This window comes from Stigmatopora argus, chromosome 13 (genome assembly GCF_051989625.1).
Source record: "Stigmatopora argus isolate UIUO_Sarg chromosome 13, RoL_Sarg_1.0, whole genome shotgun sequence".
Lineage (NCBI taxonomy): Eukaryota > Metazoa > Chordata > Actinopteri > Syngnathiformes > Syngnathidae > Stigmatopora > Stigmatopora argus.
The window spans coordinates 14,494,197-14,514,774 of NC_135399.1; the positions used below are offsets into that span (position 1 = coordinate 14,494,197).

At 43.1% G+C, this 20,578-nt stretch overlaps 1 protein-coding gene and 1 long non-coding RNA gene across 4 annotated transcripts in view; one reads left to right on the forward strand and one right to left on the reverse strand.

The window, feature by feature from the left end:
• klf12b (Kruppel like factor 12b) overlaps nucleotides 1–20,578 on the reverse strand; it is a 58,592-nt gene that overhangs the window by 18,064 nt on the left and 19,950 nt on the right. For 2 of the 3 annotated variants that reach the window (XM_077616947.1, XM_077616946.1), the window contains one exon: nucleotides 12,856–12,954. In XM_077616947.1, coding sequence (XP_077473073.1) covers nucleotides 12,856–12,892 — 37 coding nt within the window. In that variant the 5' untranslated portion in view covers nucleotides 12,893–12,954. Of the gene's footprint in view, nucleotides 1–12,297; nucleotides 12,435–12,855; nucleotides 12,955–20,578 lie in introns of those variants that run through there. The other variant, XM_077616948.1, reaches the window with a different exon arrangement.
• LOC144086818 (uncharacterized) lies at nucleotides 11,866–18,517 on the forward strand. The gene is made up of 2 exons (XR_013304581.1): nucleotides 11,866–12,373; nucleotides 18,004–18,517. It is a non-coding gene; the product is annotated as an uncharacterized LOC144086818 (long non-coding RNA).

Below are 20,578 nucleotides of genomic sequence, written 5' to 3' on the forward strand. Positions count from 1 at the left end.
TATGATAGTCCAGAGATTGTTTACAGATATTAAAATGTGCCTTAATTCTCTTTTTAAGGTTCTTCATAGCAAATATTCTTATTATTTTTGGTTTAAAAAGGGGAAAAATAAAATATTTCCGTTTTATCTTTTAATTTCTTTTTATTAATAAAGAAATAGAGTAAATATTCAAGTTGAAATTACAAAATAAAGGCGGAAGATTATGCATTCTCAGTTTTATTTCTATTTTTTTTATTTTGATTAATTAGGGGATTTAAAATAAATCTAAATTCATTTAATTTCAACCTGTTTCTAAAAAAGAAAAAAATGTTAAACATTACCTTTTTATGTTTTTAATTAATTTTCATTTGTTAAAAGTATATTTTAACAAATACATTATATTTTTTAAAGCCAAAAATAAAAATAATCGTGGAAAACAGGAAATATTGGGTTCATCTAAATATTTTTAGATGCATCTTATGATTAAAAGCAAGCCTACTATACAAATGTTAATGATTTTTTTTCTCAAAAAAACAGGAAGGGTATAATTATTTGCCATAAATCTATTATCTCCGTTTGAATTTTTGCATGAAACATGACACAACTGATTTACTTTGGCGGGCCGCCAGTTTGACACCGATGATGTAGCCCAACGAATTTAAAGGCAATAAAAGCCCCCGCTAAGACGCCACCTTCGTAATGAACTGGCCTGCCTGCGGCGAGCTATTCATGGGAAATCAATGGCCAGTGCACAGCGCCGCTTGCGACTTCCACGACCAAAGTGCAAACAACTGCGGGGGAGGCCTCACGCCGAGTAACGAGCTAATGGAGAGGGGTCGGGTGCAAATACTTGGACTGACTGCCCGCCCAAAGTAGTGAAAAAAAAATGCATCAAAATTGGTCCTCGTCAGTGCATTCGCTGTGCAGGCGACCGTGAAGCGCTATCCATCAGCAGTGGGAAGCTCTGTGTGCGTGAGATAAAAATGGAGGGGTGGGGGTGCAAGGTAGATTAAGATCACCTTTCTATTTGCCGCGCTCTGAAATAAAATGGCGAACCCAGGTGTGTGGGGAAGTCAGAAAGTTCAAGTCAGTGGAGCGTTGAGGCGTTTCATTTGCCCTTCCAGTAAGCCAAATTCCAACTGTCACGTTTTCGCAGACAGCAAACAACCAAAAAAATGGTGTTCCTGAAAGACTTTAACAAGTTTTTAGAGCAGGTGGTGTCAAAATATAGGGCACGGGGGCCAGAAGTGGCCCGCTAGGGTGTCTAATTGTTCGGCCTGAATGGCAATTTCTACCTCCGTCAGAATGTACGAACAGAATTAAAGGGCATTAATGTGGCTGGTGAATATGGGTTCTGATTGGTGGATAACCAATGTTAATAAAGTGGTGTGTCATGCAGGCACAAAAGCATCATTTTCCTCACCATAAAATCCGAAATTGCATTTCTTCTCCACTGCTTTTTACACAGAACCAACACGCAGAAAAGACATCATTACATGACTAGTCCCAATGTCTGAGAAAAAGGCTTCCACAAAAAAGGGCGTAAGCAGTGAGAGTCAATATAACTCCATCCCGCCTCTAGTCCTGCTCTAATACTCGCTCAGACGCTGGGAAATGACGGTCAACATCATTGACCTACATCTTCGTTCATGTTGAAAAGGACTATCCAGCACTACTCCTGGAGGTGGGAAATTGCGGGATGGACGCTGTGTCCAATTCTGTGGTTCTGTGACAACTACTTTAAGAATCATGTAGTCAAAAACCTAAACACAATCAAAATCTCATCTTTCTTTGATACTTTGGTTGGTATGGCGTAATTCGACTAGTCTCTCGTCAATCATGAGGCACCAAAAAGCAAAATATCTGCTTCAAGTGAAGGCAAAAACCGTGATCACCTGAAGACAAACCAATCAAAGCGAGAGATAGGCGCCATGTGATCCCAGTTTACAAAGAGCACAGGATAAAATAAACAACAGATTTGTGTTAAGCTTCAGTTGATTGCATTGATTAGCAGAGGTCGCACACCACGCTGTGTTATCTCAACACAAGTGAGTGTGAGAACACATCCGCTTTCTCGCCCAGCCTGGACGGAAGGACGGACGGCATTGTTTCTTCAGGTGAAAGTTAAGCTTGAATCAATTTACCCAAGTAGAGGCGTTTGCTTGCCTGTCCTTCCCTTGAATGTGCACTTAGTAGCCCAAAACAGACCTCCAAACAGCCTGTCAAGTACCCGTAAATGCTTCCGTCGCGCAAAATCGCCACCAATTGCGGTCATGCGGTCACACAGACCTTACGTCGCCGAGCCTCAAAGTCAAACATAACGGTTCACGTCTCCTAAAAAAAACGATCATGTAATGAATCGGGTGGGTGTGTACGTGTGTATGCTTCATGTTTCATGCTTCAAGTGTTGAGTGCTGTCTTTTCTGGGCTCCCCCTAAATGCACCGTACGTTCTACTTATGCTGGCGTCATGTTCCATGGCTCAGTGGAAGAGAAGTCGAAGGTTGAGGGTTTGATTCCTGCACTGATGACCTTGTCTAAGCGTTATGCAAGTATTTGAAGTGCTACGACTGCCGTGAAGTTGATAAGGCACTACGCAAGTACGTACAAGTCCATTTATCAAAGTGTTTTCCTTGAATCTAAATGTCGAAACTAAAAACTTGAAATCCGACTTCGGGGGAAATTTGGGTTTGTCGGCCGGCGAAGGAGCGGAAGCCGGTCGGAACTCGGGCGGCGATCTGATAACATGCGAGGCAGGTCGTGAGGAGCGATGGGGCAAGGAAACGGGCAATAAATTAGGCGAGTGGACGAAGACAGATGATAGCAAGAGGCTAGCTTGGGAAGTGGAATTGGTTGAGGAGCTCGGGGTGAGCAACGAGAAGGAAGAAAAGGAGGGAGTGGGAGTCAAAGAGGGTGGAGAGGGGATATGGACTTCAGCCAAGGCCTGGCGGAGCGCAAAGCACACAGTAAAAGAATGCCAACAGAACCCCCCCACCACCAGCACCACCACTTTCCTCTGCCTCCCACCAGGGCCCCCACCACAGCAAAGACTGAGAGAGAGAGAGAGTGGGGAGAATGAGATGTGAAAATCCTGCCTTTTTGTTTTTTTTATTGGTGCACAAGTATAAAAAGAGTTGAAATGATTTCCTGTGGACCCCACTCAATGTGACACCATCATGGCGGGGCTGGCGGCACACTCCTACACTCGTTCTGTTCGGCAACGTTGAAAAAGCTGCTTGATGTAGCGATTTAGTCACAATGAAGACTAACATTGAGGGCGATAAAGCAGACTGGCTGGATGATGACATTTTTACGGGGCTTTATTTGCTCCCTCCACAGTAGCTGCTTCAAAAAGAAGTCGAGCTATGCAAACAAGCGCGCTTTACGTGGTCAAACATACGTCAACCTTTAACCCAGTGCTCACTGGTGTTTTTTTTTAAGTTGGAGTTGAGTCTTATAATTAATGATGGTCATAATCGAGGATTAAGATTTCGTTAAATGCATGGAATTGTTTTCCAAACTATCTTGAGGAAATTGAGGGTACTACATTACTTTCGAATGACACTAATTTGGTGTAAAAAAAAAGGGAATATTTCATAGTGTCTAAATTTAATTCAGGAATTTTAGATCACATTGTGGTCATTGCGTGGACTGCCAATCTAGACAGAAGTTGGGATAGGCTCTTATCCACCAAAGCTGCTTTATTTGCATTCTTATACAATTTGAATGGTCAAATTTTGCAATCATTTGTGTTGGGAGATTATGCTGTAAAACCCCATTCAAGTCCGCAAACAGGCAGAACTGCGCACCTGGGAGGAAACCAGGTTCATTTGGAGCTACACACAAGCCCCTTGCACGTTCCCATATTCCAGTGTATTGGCCTTGGTTCGTGGCTATTTCTGCCAGGGGGGATACTGTGTCACTAATCCTTTGGAAGGGGGGTGGCTGGGAGTCAGGGGGGAGGGAAGTCAAGTTGCCGGATGCAGCTGAAGTTTGCTGCCTTCAATGACAAACACCAAAGTAAATCGGCAATCTCAAAGAAGGAGAATGAGTGAGTTGATCCGGATGTTGCCGGCACCCCTCTATCAGGTGGCAAAAGAGCCCTTCAACTGAACCCCCCCGATGACACCACACAAGTAATAATTAGCTCGGGGCATATCAGCGTTCCCTTCCCATCTGGCAAAGGCAAAAGTGCACAATTTGAATAGAGGAAAAACAAAAGAATTACGTTTTGCTTTTCCTTGTCTAGAGCACCGGTGTCAAAGCGGCAGCCCGAGGGCCATAACCGGCCCGCAACATCACTTTGTGTGGCCCGCCAAAGTCAATCACGTGTGTTGACTTCATGTTACATGATAAAATTTAACCTAATACCATTTTAATTTCATTTTATTCATTCATCCCTATGTTAGTAACTGGGTTAAATGATGAATTTCTGTTTCCATGCTATTGTCATAAAACGGTGCTACCATCGAGGATTATTATATAATAATATGTTGCTTTGTTTATTATACAGTAAACAAATTGAGAGTGAATCAACAGTTTTTGTGCTGTTTCAAAACCAATTAGTGCACTGCATTTTTTTCCCTCTCCAATGCTTGAAGGTACAATAAATAATGGACAATTAGAGGTTCTTTTGTAGTAGTTTGCGGCGTGCAACGCTGAGAGCAAACAAGCGCACCAAAATAGTAGAAGCTGCAATGTTGTGACCCGTGAGCATATGAAAACCATGTGTCAGAACATTTTGCTGAGTTGGCCGCAAGAATAGAAGGCATATAAGAATAAAAAAGCACCTGCATTTCATTTCATCAGCCGTGTCTAAATACGCCAGGGGGGGAAATCATTCATAAATCTTCGGGGTCTCTGCAAAAGTTCCTGACCTCGTCAAAAAACCACATTGCTCCCTTGGGAGGCTGCTCGCTCTGAGAAATAAAAGTGGGAAAAAAAAATAGAACGCGGTTTGGTTTGTCTGCACCTCCATCTGCGTGTCAGGCTTATTTCCTGAATGGAACCCAGCGATTCCGTGGGTTACGATGTCCTCGAACTACGACGTTTGGACTTTATGACGCCCTTTACCTTTGTTTCTGCTTCGCTAGTGCTTGGGTTAGGGTTAGTTAAACTGTCGCGCAAAATCGGTTTTGTGTGGACCTTACGTCGCCGACAGTCAAAGTCAAACAACTTCTAGTCGTTGAGTGTTGTGTTTTAGGGCTGTTCCCAAACACACCACGTGTTGACTGGAGGGGAACACGAATAGGAGGTGAGTTGGCAAGTTGCCCTTTTTGGGATTATGTTCTATGCTTCATTTGTTCATTTTACATACCGCTGATCCTCACAAGGCTAGCAGAGGATGCTGTAGCCTATCCAGGCCTACAGCAGGCGGGGGGACACCTTAAATTGGTTGCCAGCCAATGAGATGGAAAACCATTCACGACTCCACTCACAGATAGGGACAATATACTAACCGCAGCACCCAGAGAAAAGCCACGCAGGCCCGGGTAGAACATGCAAACTCAACACAGGAAGGTCAGAACCCGCTTGGGAATGAACCCTCCATCTCAGAACCGAGATGGACCTGCTAACCACTCTTCCAGCGGGTTGCCATGTTCCATGCTTTTGCTTCCTACGACAAGTTTGAGGGATCAGCAAGTGAAGCAAAAGGTCCATTTTTGTGACCTTTGCCTACACCCACTTATCCCCAGTTTTGAGACTCACGCACTCACTCAGTTACACACAAATCCACGCAATGGTCTCGCTCATGAAAGCAGAAGAATAGAAGCCCATTCAGCACGCAAGCTGCCACCTACAGCCACCCACAGTGTGCGCTAATTCACACTCACATTGCTCCTGCTCCAGAGAAGAGTGTGACATCCTCTTGCATCATGCGCCTCAAAAATGCTGCACAGGAACAGCGACGAAACAAGTCGCGACCGTGACCGCTCTAACGTGAGGTGACGTTACTCGAGGCTCACGAGTCAAAGCGATTTGTGACAGTTCTCCAGACACTTTTGTTTCCTCTTGCCAATCAGTTTCGAGGTAACCATGAGAAACAAGAATTACTGCGCCCCCACCCATCTATCCATAACCACCCGGAAGGCAAAACCCAGAGTCTATAAATGCTGAAGTTCTTGCAAGATTGTTGACTAATGGTTTCTACTGACAATTATTGTATTCACCTGAAAAGACACTTAGTATCACCTCAAGAAAAAAACAAAAGTGGCAAGCTCAAAAGTTCACCTTTGGGTTTTTTTTTGGGGGGGGGGGAATAAATGATATTCTGTTTGGAGAAAGTAGCTGTGCCAAATTTGAGCATTTTAGTCAGATAACACCCAATTGTTGGCTGTTTCTGGGAGATTATTCAGAGATTTTAGCAGATTATAGCTCCTTAATCCGCTCGGAAAACGGCGATGCCGACAATGGAGCCGTTCAATATTTACGGGGACAAATCCGTATTTGTGGTCAACACGTTTGGGCACAGCCCCTATTTTGTGAGGGTGACGTAAATAAACTGATTGCCAATTAGGATGTGACCTGGAGATGGCGCTGAGTGAAAACATGCTTGGAAAACATGACTCCGGAGTCATTCGCCACCAAAAAAAATCGAACAAAAACATCTTGTAAAACAATGTGATATCGTATGCGACCGTCACAGCACAAAAAACAGCTGAAAAAACAGTAACATCTCATCCAAAAATGCTCAGGTATGTTCCGTACTACAAGTCTGCAACTAATACTCAAGTGCAATTTATATATTTATTTTTCTCTTTATGATCACTGACAGCCTTTTATATTGGGGTTTTTGGCTATAGTTATCTCCAAAAAAAACATCTTAAAATGATAAATGTTAACAAATGTCCTTTTCATTTTGCATTGTTTGGCTGCTGCGACTTATACTCAGGTGCAACATATAGTCCCCCAAAAAATCATTTTTTCCAAGTCGAAATGAAACATTTCATCTTGTATCCTTTCGGGGAGCTGCCGTTGAAAGTACCAGCATGTTCACAATAACCTGCATGCCTCCCACCCACCACCCACATACCTCGCCTCTTCTACTATATGGAATGCCGCTTCACTTTTATCCAAATGGTGGGGGTTTCTTTCAGTAGCCTTTTATCCCCCCCTCCGGGCTGTGCGGTGGTCCAACATGTAATGTACAGTATGTCTTAATATGCGCTAGCACCCCCACCACCACCCTTCTACCCTTCTACCCAGGATATGCAGTATGTGCATAGAATTTCCACAATGGCTCGCCCACTGAGTGCACTCACGCGCTCTCTAAAGACCGGCCTAGATGTTTTACTACACGGTTGCAATAACAGCCATGTCGCGGCATCCATGCGCCGACTTGTTTCCAGGAATGACTGTCAGCAAAACACATGTTAGTTTTAGATGAGTTCACCCTGCTGCTGCTGCTCATGGCAATACCGTTAGCTGAACTCATCCGGTAGGGTGGTACATGGATTTACGAAATTAATTGGTTCCAGAAGTGGTTTCGTAACTTGGATTGTTTTACAATGGCATTAAAAGACGAGCATCCGCACCCAGTTGAAGGGAATTGGACATCTATTGTTATCAATAGGAGGTCGTGAGATCATTTTTGCGCCAGTTTCTTGTCATTTTTTAGGGACTTGCAGATCAATTCCTGTACATTTTTTAGCATTCCTTGGTTTTGGGGGAATTTCCAAGCTGCTTTCTGTTCGTTGCTCACTTTCTGATGATTTTTGTAGCCTTTTTCAAGACATGTCCTGCTGGTTTGGGGGCATTCTAAGGTTCCTTGTTAACTCATTGACTGCTGCTTTGACTGCAGGGGGTTAAAGAATGAATGTGATGGTGCATAGGAAATTGAGCCAAGTGCACTCAATCACACAACTCATAAAATTCTGCCCGTGTCGAAAAAACAATAGCATTTGATTTTGTACGTACAAGATGAATGAGCTACAAAGTGCCTGTCAGGCAGAACAACCCCCAAGTAGGTTTAAGTTAAAAAGTTTAAAATGCCACCATGAACTGACTAAATTACGAATTCAAAGTGTGGGGGTTTAAAGTTGACATTTCTACTTTTTGGTTAAGGGGGCCTCAGAGAAAAAAACAAATTGGACAACTCTCATCTAAGCGCTTGATATGCAAAGATTATACCTGGTGGAAGTTGTTCGGAGTTGTGAAACTTGGCCAGAAGCGTTTTTTTTTTTTGTGTGGACGCCAAAAGACCCCGTGGAATGCCAGCGCGACCTAAAGTGATTCCACATGTTGTTGACATCATTTCCTCTCCTTAAGAGTTGACTCAGAGTGTCACACTGGCAGCATCGTTACATTGACGTTGCTCTGAGATGAATGAATTCAGCAGATTCAGGGTTAAAATCCCAGGATCATGGTCGTCCTGTTCTCAACCCATATTTGGCCAGACACTGGAAATCATGGCCACAGATAGTCAGGCCCTACATTGGCATGCTTTTCCATCCTCGCCATGGAAACGTGAAAGCAACCTTAAATCAGATGACAGCAGCAAAGCGTTCCTAAACCAGTCTCTTCCCGTAAGGGTGTGACAACAGAGATTTTTTTTTTCCTTTTTCGAAAACGTCAACAAAAAGACCTCAGCCGAACGAGCGCCAATGAAGGCGCAATCAGAATCTTCCTCGGGGGCGTTTAAAGGTCAGAACTGTGATAACGGAAAACAAGAAGTCGCCGTTGAAAAGTCGTAATCTTTTTTAGGGAGGGAGTTTTGTTTTTTGTTTTGTTTTTAGTTGAGGGACAGTGTTTAGACTATCGGCCACAGATTGGTCGGTCGGCTCTTGCACAACACTTTCCGTGCTCGGTCCACAAAAGTCACATGTTGCGATGGCTCTGCGCGCACCCTTAACTGGATTTTGGTCAACAAACACGGGCTGGACACTGGGGTCGAAGGTTGAATCCACAAGAGAAAACACAAAGAGGGAGGAGGGAACATTTTGTCACCATCTGACAGGGTGAAGTAACCGCACAGGGGAGCTGGGTGGGAAAATAATAGTGCCTTTCACTACAATGACTTGTATTTGGGTGGTACCCTCAATGTTAAGTACTCTTGACACAGAAAACTGCATTTATTTATTTTAATAGAATAGAATAGTCTACAAAAAGGACGAAAAGAGACTTGTTGTTTTTCCTTTTTCTGATCGTCTGCACTATAAAATGTGAGCTAAACTATCGGAAAAAAATTTACATTTTTGCAACACTGTTTTAAAGACATGCTTCACTTTCTTACAGTGTCAATTTTTATGGTTTCCATTAACCAAAAGTATTTTTTTAAAACACTTACAGACTAACTGTAAGACATTTTAATGCGACAAAAAATGAATAAATTGTATTGTTTCAACTACTGTATTTTTCGGACTATAAGTCGCACTGGAGTATAAATTGCATTTTATATGGAGTATATGTTTTAAAGTAACAGTAAAATAGGCAATCACAGACAAGATAACTATACCCTAAAAAGCAACATAAGCTGTTGGCGGTCAGAGTGAACTAAATAAAGCACTTGTATAAGTCGCACCTAAGTATAAGTCGCACAAGAAAACAAGGACAAACATTATATGTTACCATAAAAGTAAAATAAGGAACAAGAGACTAAATGGGCACTAGTTAATGTATCCTATTAACATTTTTTGGGATAACAATAGCCTAAAACCAATCACATACCAAACTGTTGGCAGTCAGAATGAGCAAAATAAAAGAGATATACAAGTCGCAGGCATAGTATGAAAAAAAAAACATGACATAGTCTGGAAAATACGGTCCATTTGAATTCTTTAGCTGAGCATTATAGTCAATTTTCAGTAGTCCCAGAGGGCCACTACATGAATTCAACACATTTACTGGGGTCTTGCACATATATGCACGCCAGAATGATCAATGTAAAGTTCACGTCCACATGTCTCCCATCGCTTTCCTTTGGCTTCAAGTCAAAACGAGAGCTGCAGCTTTCCTGCTAATCAATTCCAATAGACTCCAGAGACCCCCGAGCAGAACAATCATCCAGCGGTTTGTCAATACGGCCACAGTTTAAGCCAGCTGATTAGGGCTAATGTCGGGCCGTTCAAACGGGCGGACGGACGGAACTTCCTGACGGAGTCTGTCTGTCGGCAGACCACCAAATTGTGTGTCAGACAAGGAGATCCCTCTTAGAGGAGGCTGATTAAATGTCCTGGGTGGCCGAGTGTTGATGGACGGATAGAGTCTATCCATCGGTGATTGCCTTTTTAATTGAGTCCCCCACCGCCATCCCATCAGCACCACCACCTGAGCTGATCGCAATCGTAAGCGGAGGGGGGGTTGGGATGGAGGCAGTCACGGGGAGATCACGGCTGAAAATGTATCACGTCACGCCATTTACAAAAGGTAGCCGTACAGTCCGGAACAAGAAATTGACTAGAACGATGGCGGGGAGATTGACTTGGCGTCCGAAAACAATACGTGATGAGTAAACGCATTATCGCATCATTTTTGAAGTCACCTTTTTGTCAGTTTACTTGTAGGGGAAGCATTCTCACATTTTGATTGATCCTTTAGCGAGGAAGTAGCACGTCGCACCAAGACTCGGCTCAATGCAGCAAACCATGATGTATGATGTACAACAGGTTGTTTTTTTTCCCCAACAAGAGGTAATAAACCCACTTCATTTGGTCTACCTGTCATCAGTAGGTAAACACGAGTATGTTTTTCTTTTACTTCTGTTTTTTAACACTGTGTTATTTTATTGAAACCCCCAGCTGTTAAAAGTAGATTAGAAGTGCAATACTAGAAGTAAAGTCAACTCAGAGAGGAAAAACCAATCATCATGATGGGGCTGTCACCTGTCAAAGTTGTGTTGGCCAGGCAATGACTTGAAAATAAATACATTTTTTAACAACCCAATCTTTTGTACTCCTTTTTTGGGTTTTTTAAAGTATTGGATTTGATGACTGTCAATTGAAGTAAGAGAGTTAAGTGCTACAAATAATAAAAATAACTATGAAGTACAGTGGGATCAACAATATAAAAATGTAAAAATAATCAGTGAATCAAGAGAGCTCTTTTTGCATGAATTAAAATAATCCAATTGTACAATTGCAAAAAAATATGTAAACTAAGTTTTATACTTTATATATTTACACTAGTGAAACAAACCTTGCAGAACAAAGAAAGCATAAAGGCTAGTTGCAATAAAAATAGCTACATTTATCATGTATTTAAGATAACTAAAAATTTAAACTTAGGACGCAACCTTATTTCGTGCTGCACAACCAACCGATTTGCAAAACAATTAGTGTTCACTAATAGGCCTCTTATGTCGCTTTGATAGTGATTAAATTGGGGTGAAAAAAAGACTTTTCCCCCTTCAATCCATTTCCACGGCACAATGAATACAAACAACACTAGTATTGGGAGCTGACACCTGTGTACCAAATGTGCGAACAAACAGAAGAGACCTCGGAGAGCGACTCTCCCCACTTGGGAAATGAAAATGTATTTAAGTGAAAGTTCAATTGCTCACTAATAATCTCCCCGCTTGAACATCAAGTTATGTATCTGCAGGGGGTCTCTGTCACACACACACACACACACACACACACATTTTTCATGAGTTATCTCTCACACACATACACACAGCTGTCGCGCAGTTCCGGTCAAGGTGAGGGCCTCTGTGGGCAAACGTCACCGAGGTCAGCACTCAGTTTCCACATCAAACCCGAGAGCAGAGGCCGAACTCCCTACCTCCCTCCCTCCCCCCTTTCTGACGGCCACTTGTCTCCTCCCTCCCTCTTTGCCTCGCCCCCCACCCAAGGTTTACAAATGCCTTTGCTCTGCCCCGGTCCCCACCGCCGCCCCTGTAATTGAAAATAACAGCCAAGGGGCCAGCCCCCGCCCCACTCCCCATCCATCGACCCCCCCAAACGCTTTGGCCCGGCGGTGTTGGTGTCCCTTACTCTCTCTCCCGGCCACCCTGACAGCTCCCCATCAATACCAATGACTATTACCCTACACTGCCGATGACATCCAAGACAACCCCCCCACCCCCCGCGTCCTTCCTCTGGCTACCCGAGCCGCCCTGGCGTTTAACCCGTTGCTCACGGCCGGCCTCTCTAGGCGGACGACACACGCACGGGGAGGGGGGGGGAAAAAACTTTTTCACTTTTCCACTCCGCTTGGCCCCAACTTTGCTGAGCTTTTTAAAGTTGACTCTCCAGGAGAGTGAAATTCAACTTAGCGTCAGGTAAGCTGCCTGTCATCTCTGCACGGAACCGTGACAGCTGAAGCCGCGCACCCGAACAAAATCAACGGACGGGTCAAATGAAGGAAAGCGCACACCGACCTTGTCAGAAGCTGCAGAGCCGTGGAGACTGTTTCCCTTTCCACGGTCTCCTCTCTCCTCGTCTCCTCTGCTATCTGTGAGTATGGACGTGAGTGAGGGTGCGCGTGCATGTGTGTGCGCGCGGCTTCCTCCCTGCCTCCCACCCTCCCTCCCTCCCCTTCTCCCCTTCTGCCTCCCTCTCAGCTGCTGCGCTCAGGCAGGCAGTCAGGCAGCTCTCAGGCAGTTCTCAGGAAATGAATGGGGAGCGCAGCACAGAGTTGTGTTGTACTTGCAAATGACTTAACCCCGCATCACATGATCCGCTCCAATGTAGGCTGGACCGGTGGGTGGAGGCTTCATAACACACATACACACACACCGAAGGAAGACAATATCGCCTAAGCTTTAACAGCGTGCGTCGAATTACACAAGGGCCCCCACCCGTCAAAGCCCTGCCCCAGTTGCCGGCCCACCGAGAGCCCAGAGTGGACCCAGGTACCGCATCACGTTGGTGCCAGGGTTAAAAAATGAAGCGTGTATTTGTTTAAATCTGCAAATGGCTCAATCTGTATCACTTACTTCCAATTTGGTCCAGGCGTCTTCGCATTGAAGTCATTATTCTTTGAAGCAGGGCTGGTTTTTGTAATGGGCAATGTGGACGACTGACCAAGGTGCCATCTGCTCGGGGGCACACAGACACAAACACACAGAAAAAATGTTAAGACCGGTTGTCTGGACTAATATCCCCCAATTCCACGTCAGGTTAGTAAACCAAATGCTGTACAGCAAAGTTTGCAGAGGGGAAATTTCCTACCCCCTAGTGTCATTAAATGTCACTGCTTCCCCAGAACACATTTTATTACCAACTGTAAATAGGGTGAAAGAAATCTAAAACATATGCTACTGTACAAGCAGAGACTTCAGATTATGGTCATTATTTAAAAAATGGTATCATTTTAATGTATTCTCTATTTTTGTGGTTCAGGGTTTGTCCATTTTCCATTGGAATTATATTTAGTTGTATTCATTTTTGTGTTTGTTTTTAATAGCACTCAGGAAAAAAAAGGACAAAAAAACCCAGTGATTAGCAATTTTTCAAAATAAATATATTTTTAACATGGCTTTTTTAAAATATATTTTGTCTACTAATAAATTAATACATATTCTTGATGGATTTGAGGAATATTCTAGTGTCTCTGTGTGTCGTGTACCAGTTTTAGATAAAACACTGGAACGGTTGCGCATAATGACTCCTTTTATTATAGTTCATTTGGGCTCGTGCTTGTTCCCAGCGCATTCATCTCCGTTTCCCTGGCGGGTGTTTTCCGCCCGACAATGACTCCTCCCCGCGGGTGCTCTCATTAAGGTAAAGGCATCAAGACTCATCTGCGCGTACACCTCGTGTGGACGGGAATGTTGTGATTTGGTTTCGCCAGGGGATGATAGAGATGCTTGCCGTCATATGCTGAGGGCTACCTATTTAATATCCCTCCTGTTTCGGGTCAGATAGCGAGAGGCTGGATTTTTCCTGTCAGTGTTGGCTGGTGGAGGAGGAGAACATGATTAATGGGGATGAATAAAGGGGTGTGGCAGTCATTATATTTGGGCTTATTAACGTGGGAGTGGCTGATAGAATGCGCAAGTGTCAAACCCAGTGACTGGCTTATGGCATCTAGCCACTTGGAGGCTAACTATCGACATTTTTGTTCAGGGGACTTTCTGAGAGTTAAAAACGTAAGGGATGGAGTCATGTGTGCAAAAACAATAACAGAATATGGACCTCAAGTCATTAGTTCCAGGAAGTTGGGAAAATATTTTCTGACTAAGGATGGAGAACCGAACAAAAGCAAAACAATAACCCGTTCACTTCTGTTAGGACAATGTGACCCATAGCGTTTCCCAAAAAAATGGCAGCAGGTATAGGAATGGTAGCAATAACATTTATCCAAGTCACTTCGAAAGCATTTTGTTTGGTGAAAAATTATAAAGAACAAAAGCAGAGAAAGCGATGTGATAAATTCATAAGGCTTTGGCCATGATTTCAGTTTAAAGCTGCCTAATGAGGCCAATCTTAGCAGAGCAGTTTTAATGGGATGAAATTGTAGAAACCAAAACCATTCAGCCGCTTCTTTTAATGGATTTTGTTTTCAAGTACAGACAAGCTTTAAAAGCATCCCCAGCATTATTTTATTTTCTCATTATTATTTTTTCCAATCACCCAATGCTCTTTAGCTTGTTTGTATGCTAAAAGGGTTCCAGAAGGGCCATGTTACACAATTCTGGCAAAAAATAAAAAAGGCTTTTTGTCAGCTTTTTTCCTCCATGACAACTACAGCAGCGCTCACCAGTACACCCACCTAAAATACTACAAACACCACTTGGAGCAAGAGGGAATTGCTCAATGCCCGCAGCAGCGAGATGGAGGTGGAATTGTTTGTTGCAATGATCCAGATGCAACACAAATTGATTTTTTTTCAAAATCACACACACACACACACACACACACACACGCCAATGATGATGTGACATGTTGCTCGCTGTGTGGGAAAATCACCGCCTGTGCAACCTGAGGAAATTGAAGTCATGCGATAAAACACAGTTGGTGTGTCATACATGTCACTCCGTTGTTGTGAATTTCTGCCAAAATTGCCTATCCTGTCATCTCAGTCCATCGATTTTCACAGGTGCAATAAAGCCAAGGTGTCTTGTGGAAATTTGACAATTGTATTGAAAAACACTTTTTAAAAGTTGAAAATTGACTGTTTTCTAGGCTATTTTTCTTTCGATCCCTGCAATTGGCTGGCAACCAATTCAGGGTGTCCTCCATGAACTGCTCACAGTTGGCTGGGGTAGGTTCCAGCACCCCCCGCGATATGCGGTAAGGAAAATGAATAAAATCTGGTATTGGGAGAGGCCTGTGTGCGGATAGGAAAAGACGATGGCAGAGAGTTTGAGGGTCGAAGTTAGTCTTAGTCTTAGAGTTAGATTAGATCGATTGGACGCATTGTGTCCCCGGTAGGACTTATTAAACACCTGAGACGCCAGCGAGCGACTATAGACAGCCTGCTAATGCGTCACCCCACTGTGGCAGCAGCTCGGAGATAAAATATCCGTCTGGGGGTTCATTTGCGGGGCATCATCACCAAGACGTTATTAGCGCTACACACTTCTCCCTTGCATCATCCGACCCAATCTCATCAAATTATTGTAAAACCATTCATCAATTAGTCGCGCGTCACAAAATGTGAGGGGGCGAACGTTCTCGCTCTATAAACCAGCTTTCCATTTTGGAGCAAAATTTAAAGACTTGTACAAGACGTGAATAAATGAGAATGTTATTGTCGGATATAGGTTAATTTTACTGCCCGATTTGTCACTTTGGAAGTATTAAAATTGATTATTTCTAAAGCAGGGGTGTCCAAATTAAGAATGCAAGGGCCAACTTTCATTTAGAGAGTAGAGGGTCGGAATCAGGGGAAACAAATATTGATGGTGAGACATGAAATCAATTTTTTCCAACTTTTTTTCTAAATCAACTGTTATTGGGGTCTTAAATATCCTGTCAAATTAGATTGGACGTCTCAGACCATCCCCTCGGCCACCCAAAATACACCGGTATGGCTTACTTGACATTGAATTGCCATGAACGTGGCCTGCGACCAGTAATGTCAAGAAGTAATAGCTGTATCTACATGCTGTTATAATTTGATGCTTATTCATTATTCTTCTTTTTCATCTGTATCTACATCCAAGAAGATTGGGAGGGAAAATAAGCAGATGGGATTCCTCAGGCTTTTCTTGCGTCTGTACGTGTGCCTACGCAATTGCAAAAATGCAAATCTCAACTAAGTAGAAAACAAATAAATAGTCCCATACTGTAACTGAAAGGGAGGGAGTACGACATGGCTCGAAGACTGTGGAGAAATGGAGCGTTAGCACATCTGCTAGCCGAGGGTGTCTCCGCTGGTCCAGTGGATTTGCATGTGTGTGTGTGGGTGGGCGGGCGGGCGCTGTGCCTATGTTTGTCCAGGCGTCAGTACACCTGCACAGACCGAGTGGGCTGGCGCGGCGCTCCACGGTCCCCCCCGCGGGCCGTCTCTCTGTCAGGCCCTGCCAAGGTCAGCCTCCCACCGGGGGGAGGGAAGAAGGGCGGGGGTGGCCAAAGGGACACGCCAGCAGGACCACCGCGACCTCGGCGCCGAGAGTCCGACAATGGCTAAAACGTGCGCTGACATGTGCATGGAAAGGTCTCCAAGTTTAGTCTAGATAGGCGAACTGGGCAATTGCCTAAGGTGCCGTCAAGCCAAGGGGCCCCCAAAATTACTTTTGGGAAAAAATACCTTATTTCCCAAATGTTTTCTAACATATCAACTATCTTTCAATATGCTACATGTTGAAAAATCAATTATTTTCCACATGACTTTTGGTCCGGATTCGTGGCAGTGAGGTAGATCACGACCCGGGGGCGCTGGAACTTTTTGTTGAAAATGATAGGTTTGGGGAGAGGTTTCGAAAAAAAAAACACTTAGCTACACCCTCACCCAGGACATCTAGTCAAACCGGTTACTAGTATATATAAATGGATGGCTGCAGACCAGCAAATACAAGACAGACGGGGAAGGCAATATAATTGGACTAATATTATTCATAGTGGATCTGTTAATGATGTAAACCCTGACTTTGTACAATATCGAATGCAACAATCAGTCTTTGGGGGAAAAAAATGCCTTCTAAAACTCTGCGAAGCAATTGCCCTTGAATTTGGCCTCTGTCAGAAACACATGGAATTTGTTGACAGTAGTTAAGGCGACTCCAGTATTACAAACAATAACAATGAACACATTCAGGACAAAAGTAGCCATTTGTGGACAGTGAGCGACTGGTTGATCTCAAAGTGTCACTGAATACATCACATTCTTGTCAGGGAACAAAATGAATATAGTATATAAATGTCTATGATTACAGTTTAAATATATATATTTCATTGCTATTCTAAGCCTGAGGGGAGGAACCAATGGTAGAGTTCATTTCGACCAGTGGTGTCCAAACTGAGGCCCGCGGGCCAGTTGCTCCGTTTTTGTCGGACAAAATCCAATTGAACAAGGCCCAAACAAGACGCTTGATTTCACCCAACAATCTTTTGCACATTTCATATTCTACCACTAGATGGAGTCGTTTAAACAGCAGCCCTCTACAAAACCTGACAACATGTTGAAAGAAATTTAACAAACTCAGCAAAGTACTTAGTTGTACCGTATTGTGAAAGTCAATAGTCAGACAGTTCCTTCTTTCTCATTGAACACAAAGCTTTTATTTTGACAAATCGTTGTCACTTCCCCTCTGAAACCATCCACAAGTTACACCTGACCCCAATGGCAGCAATGGAAGCTAACACGCCCCCCCGACAGCTGTCAAGCCTGTCATCAACAGTTGCGCGAGCCACCTCTCTGCTGCTCTTTTGTTGAGACCTCACCCCCCCCCCCCCAACACCGTACCACCACTGCCTCACCTCCCTTCCCATGCATTTTTGGTACAGCCAGTGCTCTCCAAACACGAGTACGCGAAGTGCTTGAGAGTCGCCATGGCAACAGCTTCTCTCTCGCCCCAACTGTGGAGAATCAAGTAGCCCCCATCTTAGTCTCCCTTCTCCCTGCCTCTCTGTCTTTCTCCCGAGCGGCCCAAATTAGACTTGTCACTGTGTTTTTCTGGCATCCCTTTAAATCGTAGCGAGAGAGGAGGAAGAAGAGGAGAAGGAGGAGGAGGAGGAAGAAAGCGAGGTGAACGGGGGTGTTCATCAAAAGGACATCGATTACGACGCGACAAATGATAAACGGATTTTCCCTCCCTGGGAAAAATTTTCATTCCACCCCGATCGGAGTCCAGGTGTGGGAAATAGTTGGGATTTTGTAGAGAATGTTGGAATAAGCATCATTTGTTATAAAACATTTTTAATGGTTCTTTGCGGATGTAATTTTTATAAGAACCGAATGGGATTTTGTACAAGAAGCATTTCGAATGAAATCATGACTAAGTTAAAGAAATATTTTTGGTAAAAAGATTTCACATGTTAATTATTTCAAGTGATTTTAAGGTTTTTATTGCTTTATTCCTCCAGTTTTCCAACTAGTTATTGTTTTCAGCTGTTCCTCTCGTTCACCCTTCCACAACAATAGAAAATGTTTTTGCACGTGTTTGTTCTTGATTTTAATGGCTTATTAAATCTTTTTCTCGCCTTTTTATATACCATTGCTATAGTTTGATCATTTTTAAAGGGATTTGTTGTTAGTATTGGGGACCTTGAAATGGATGAGGGCTTTTATATGTAAAATGAGTCTCTGCTATTCAAGTTACGAAATAATTTCTGGAATTTTGTATTGTACAAACACTTCAGTCCTCTAGGTTGTTTAACACGGATGAAAATCATCTATTTGGGACAAACCAAATTTCACCTCCCATCCCACAGGAATCCCATGACCAGTGGGATTTCCACATTATAATTCATGTTCTAATGCCCACTCCCAGAGTAAATAAGTAAGACCGCTGTCAGTGAAAAGGAGACAATATTTCCGGGCCACGGCGCAAGACCGATGTGGCTCAGCTGGAGTGCAGTCCTGAAGAGGAAAACAAACGTCTGCTGGTCGCATCAGTTCCCAGATCACATTGGATGGGATTTCTTGAAAGATTCTTTTGCACAAACACAGTGAAACGCTTCTGCAGACCTCTGCAGTTGGAGGCGTTGGAAGCCAGGCAAGTTTCTGTGCACACGGTTAAATCCCACTCAAGAACATCCAGTTTGAAGGAGCGCTTTAAATTTCAATCAGCTCTCCATATATTACGTCTTCTGAAGGGCTAAAAGGAATGTCAAATATCGCTAACACTCATATAATCCTAAAAAAAAACGACGCATGCCAGGCTCACCATTGTTCAAATGCTCGTCTATATTGACGTGACTAACTAGAACACTTTGTTCTTAAAAGCATCATAATCATATTCAATTTTCGTTGAGGGAAAACAGCCAAATTATTCAATTGGGATTTTTTTTCCTCATTTACTAGTTTTTACTTTATACTTTACTTTTTCATCATTTTAAAAAGGTTGATAAATACCTAAGTCACTAATGACTTATAAATTCATGATATAAAACATACTTTATATGTATTATTATTTTAATTAATGTAAAAAATAAAGCAATGTGATCAATTGAGCTCTCTTAATAGTGATTTTCTTGACTTTTATATTGATGTCACTGGACATTTTTCTATTGATATACGCAAAGTTTATTACATTCAGTACAGTACAATTGAAAACATAGTATAGTACTGCATATGTATTTTTTGCAATTTACCTGTGGACTATTATGTTATTTGTAGCCTTTAACTCTTTCACTGCCATGGACCGTTATCAAATCCATTAAGTCTGTCATGGAGCAATCATGTTTACTGCGTTTGACGGCGATAGACGTCCAATCCAGTTTGATTGGGCTCTGGCACATCTCTAAATCTCTAATATAACACGTCATAATAAAAAGATAATCTTTCCTAGCCTCTCCGCTATGTTGAGGCTGTGCAGGCAGTGAAAAGGAAACTTGGGAGCTCAACTTTAACAGGATGACATCACGGCTAAACAATGTCTATTTTTAACGCGGCCCAAGTTTTTCTCTCTCGGAGGAATTTCCAAAACAGGGCGAACATCTCGAGGAGTGAGTGCGTTGCTTCAAGACGGGAGGAAACAATGTCTCTCAATTTTGGACTGTAAATTCTGGGGCTGAGAGTGCACATTCTTTATCCCAGAAAGACCTTTTCTCACTTATAACAAGTACATGAACCGAGATGTCAGTTTGGCACCTTTTCTTGGGCATATTTATGCGGGGGGTGCTGGAGATTAACCCACCCAAGTCTGGGACACCCTGAATTGGTGGCCAGACAAGACAATTCAAGACAAACAAGCAACCATAGCTAGTAAAAATGTAGCGTACAATTAGCTTTCGTTTGAGATATGGGAGGAAACCAGAGCACCCGGAGAAAACCCACACAGGGATGGGGAGAACATGCAAATTCCACACAGGAAAGTCCAAACCTGGGATTAAACCCTCCATCTCAGAATTGTGAGCTGACCACTCAAGCACTGTTCTGCTCAAAAATAAATATATTCGAAAAAACCCAATCACCTGATTCCAATCTTTGAAAAAATAACCATAGATGATCCCGATTTCCGATCAGATGATTTGAGACATCCCTAACAGTACCGCCCTTTCCTCTTCCTAATTTTTTCTCCGAGTAAAAGACGACGGTTTTCTTCAAAA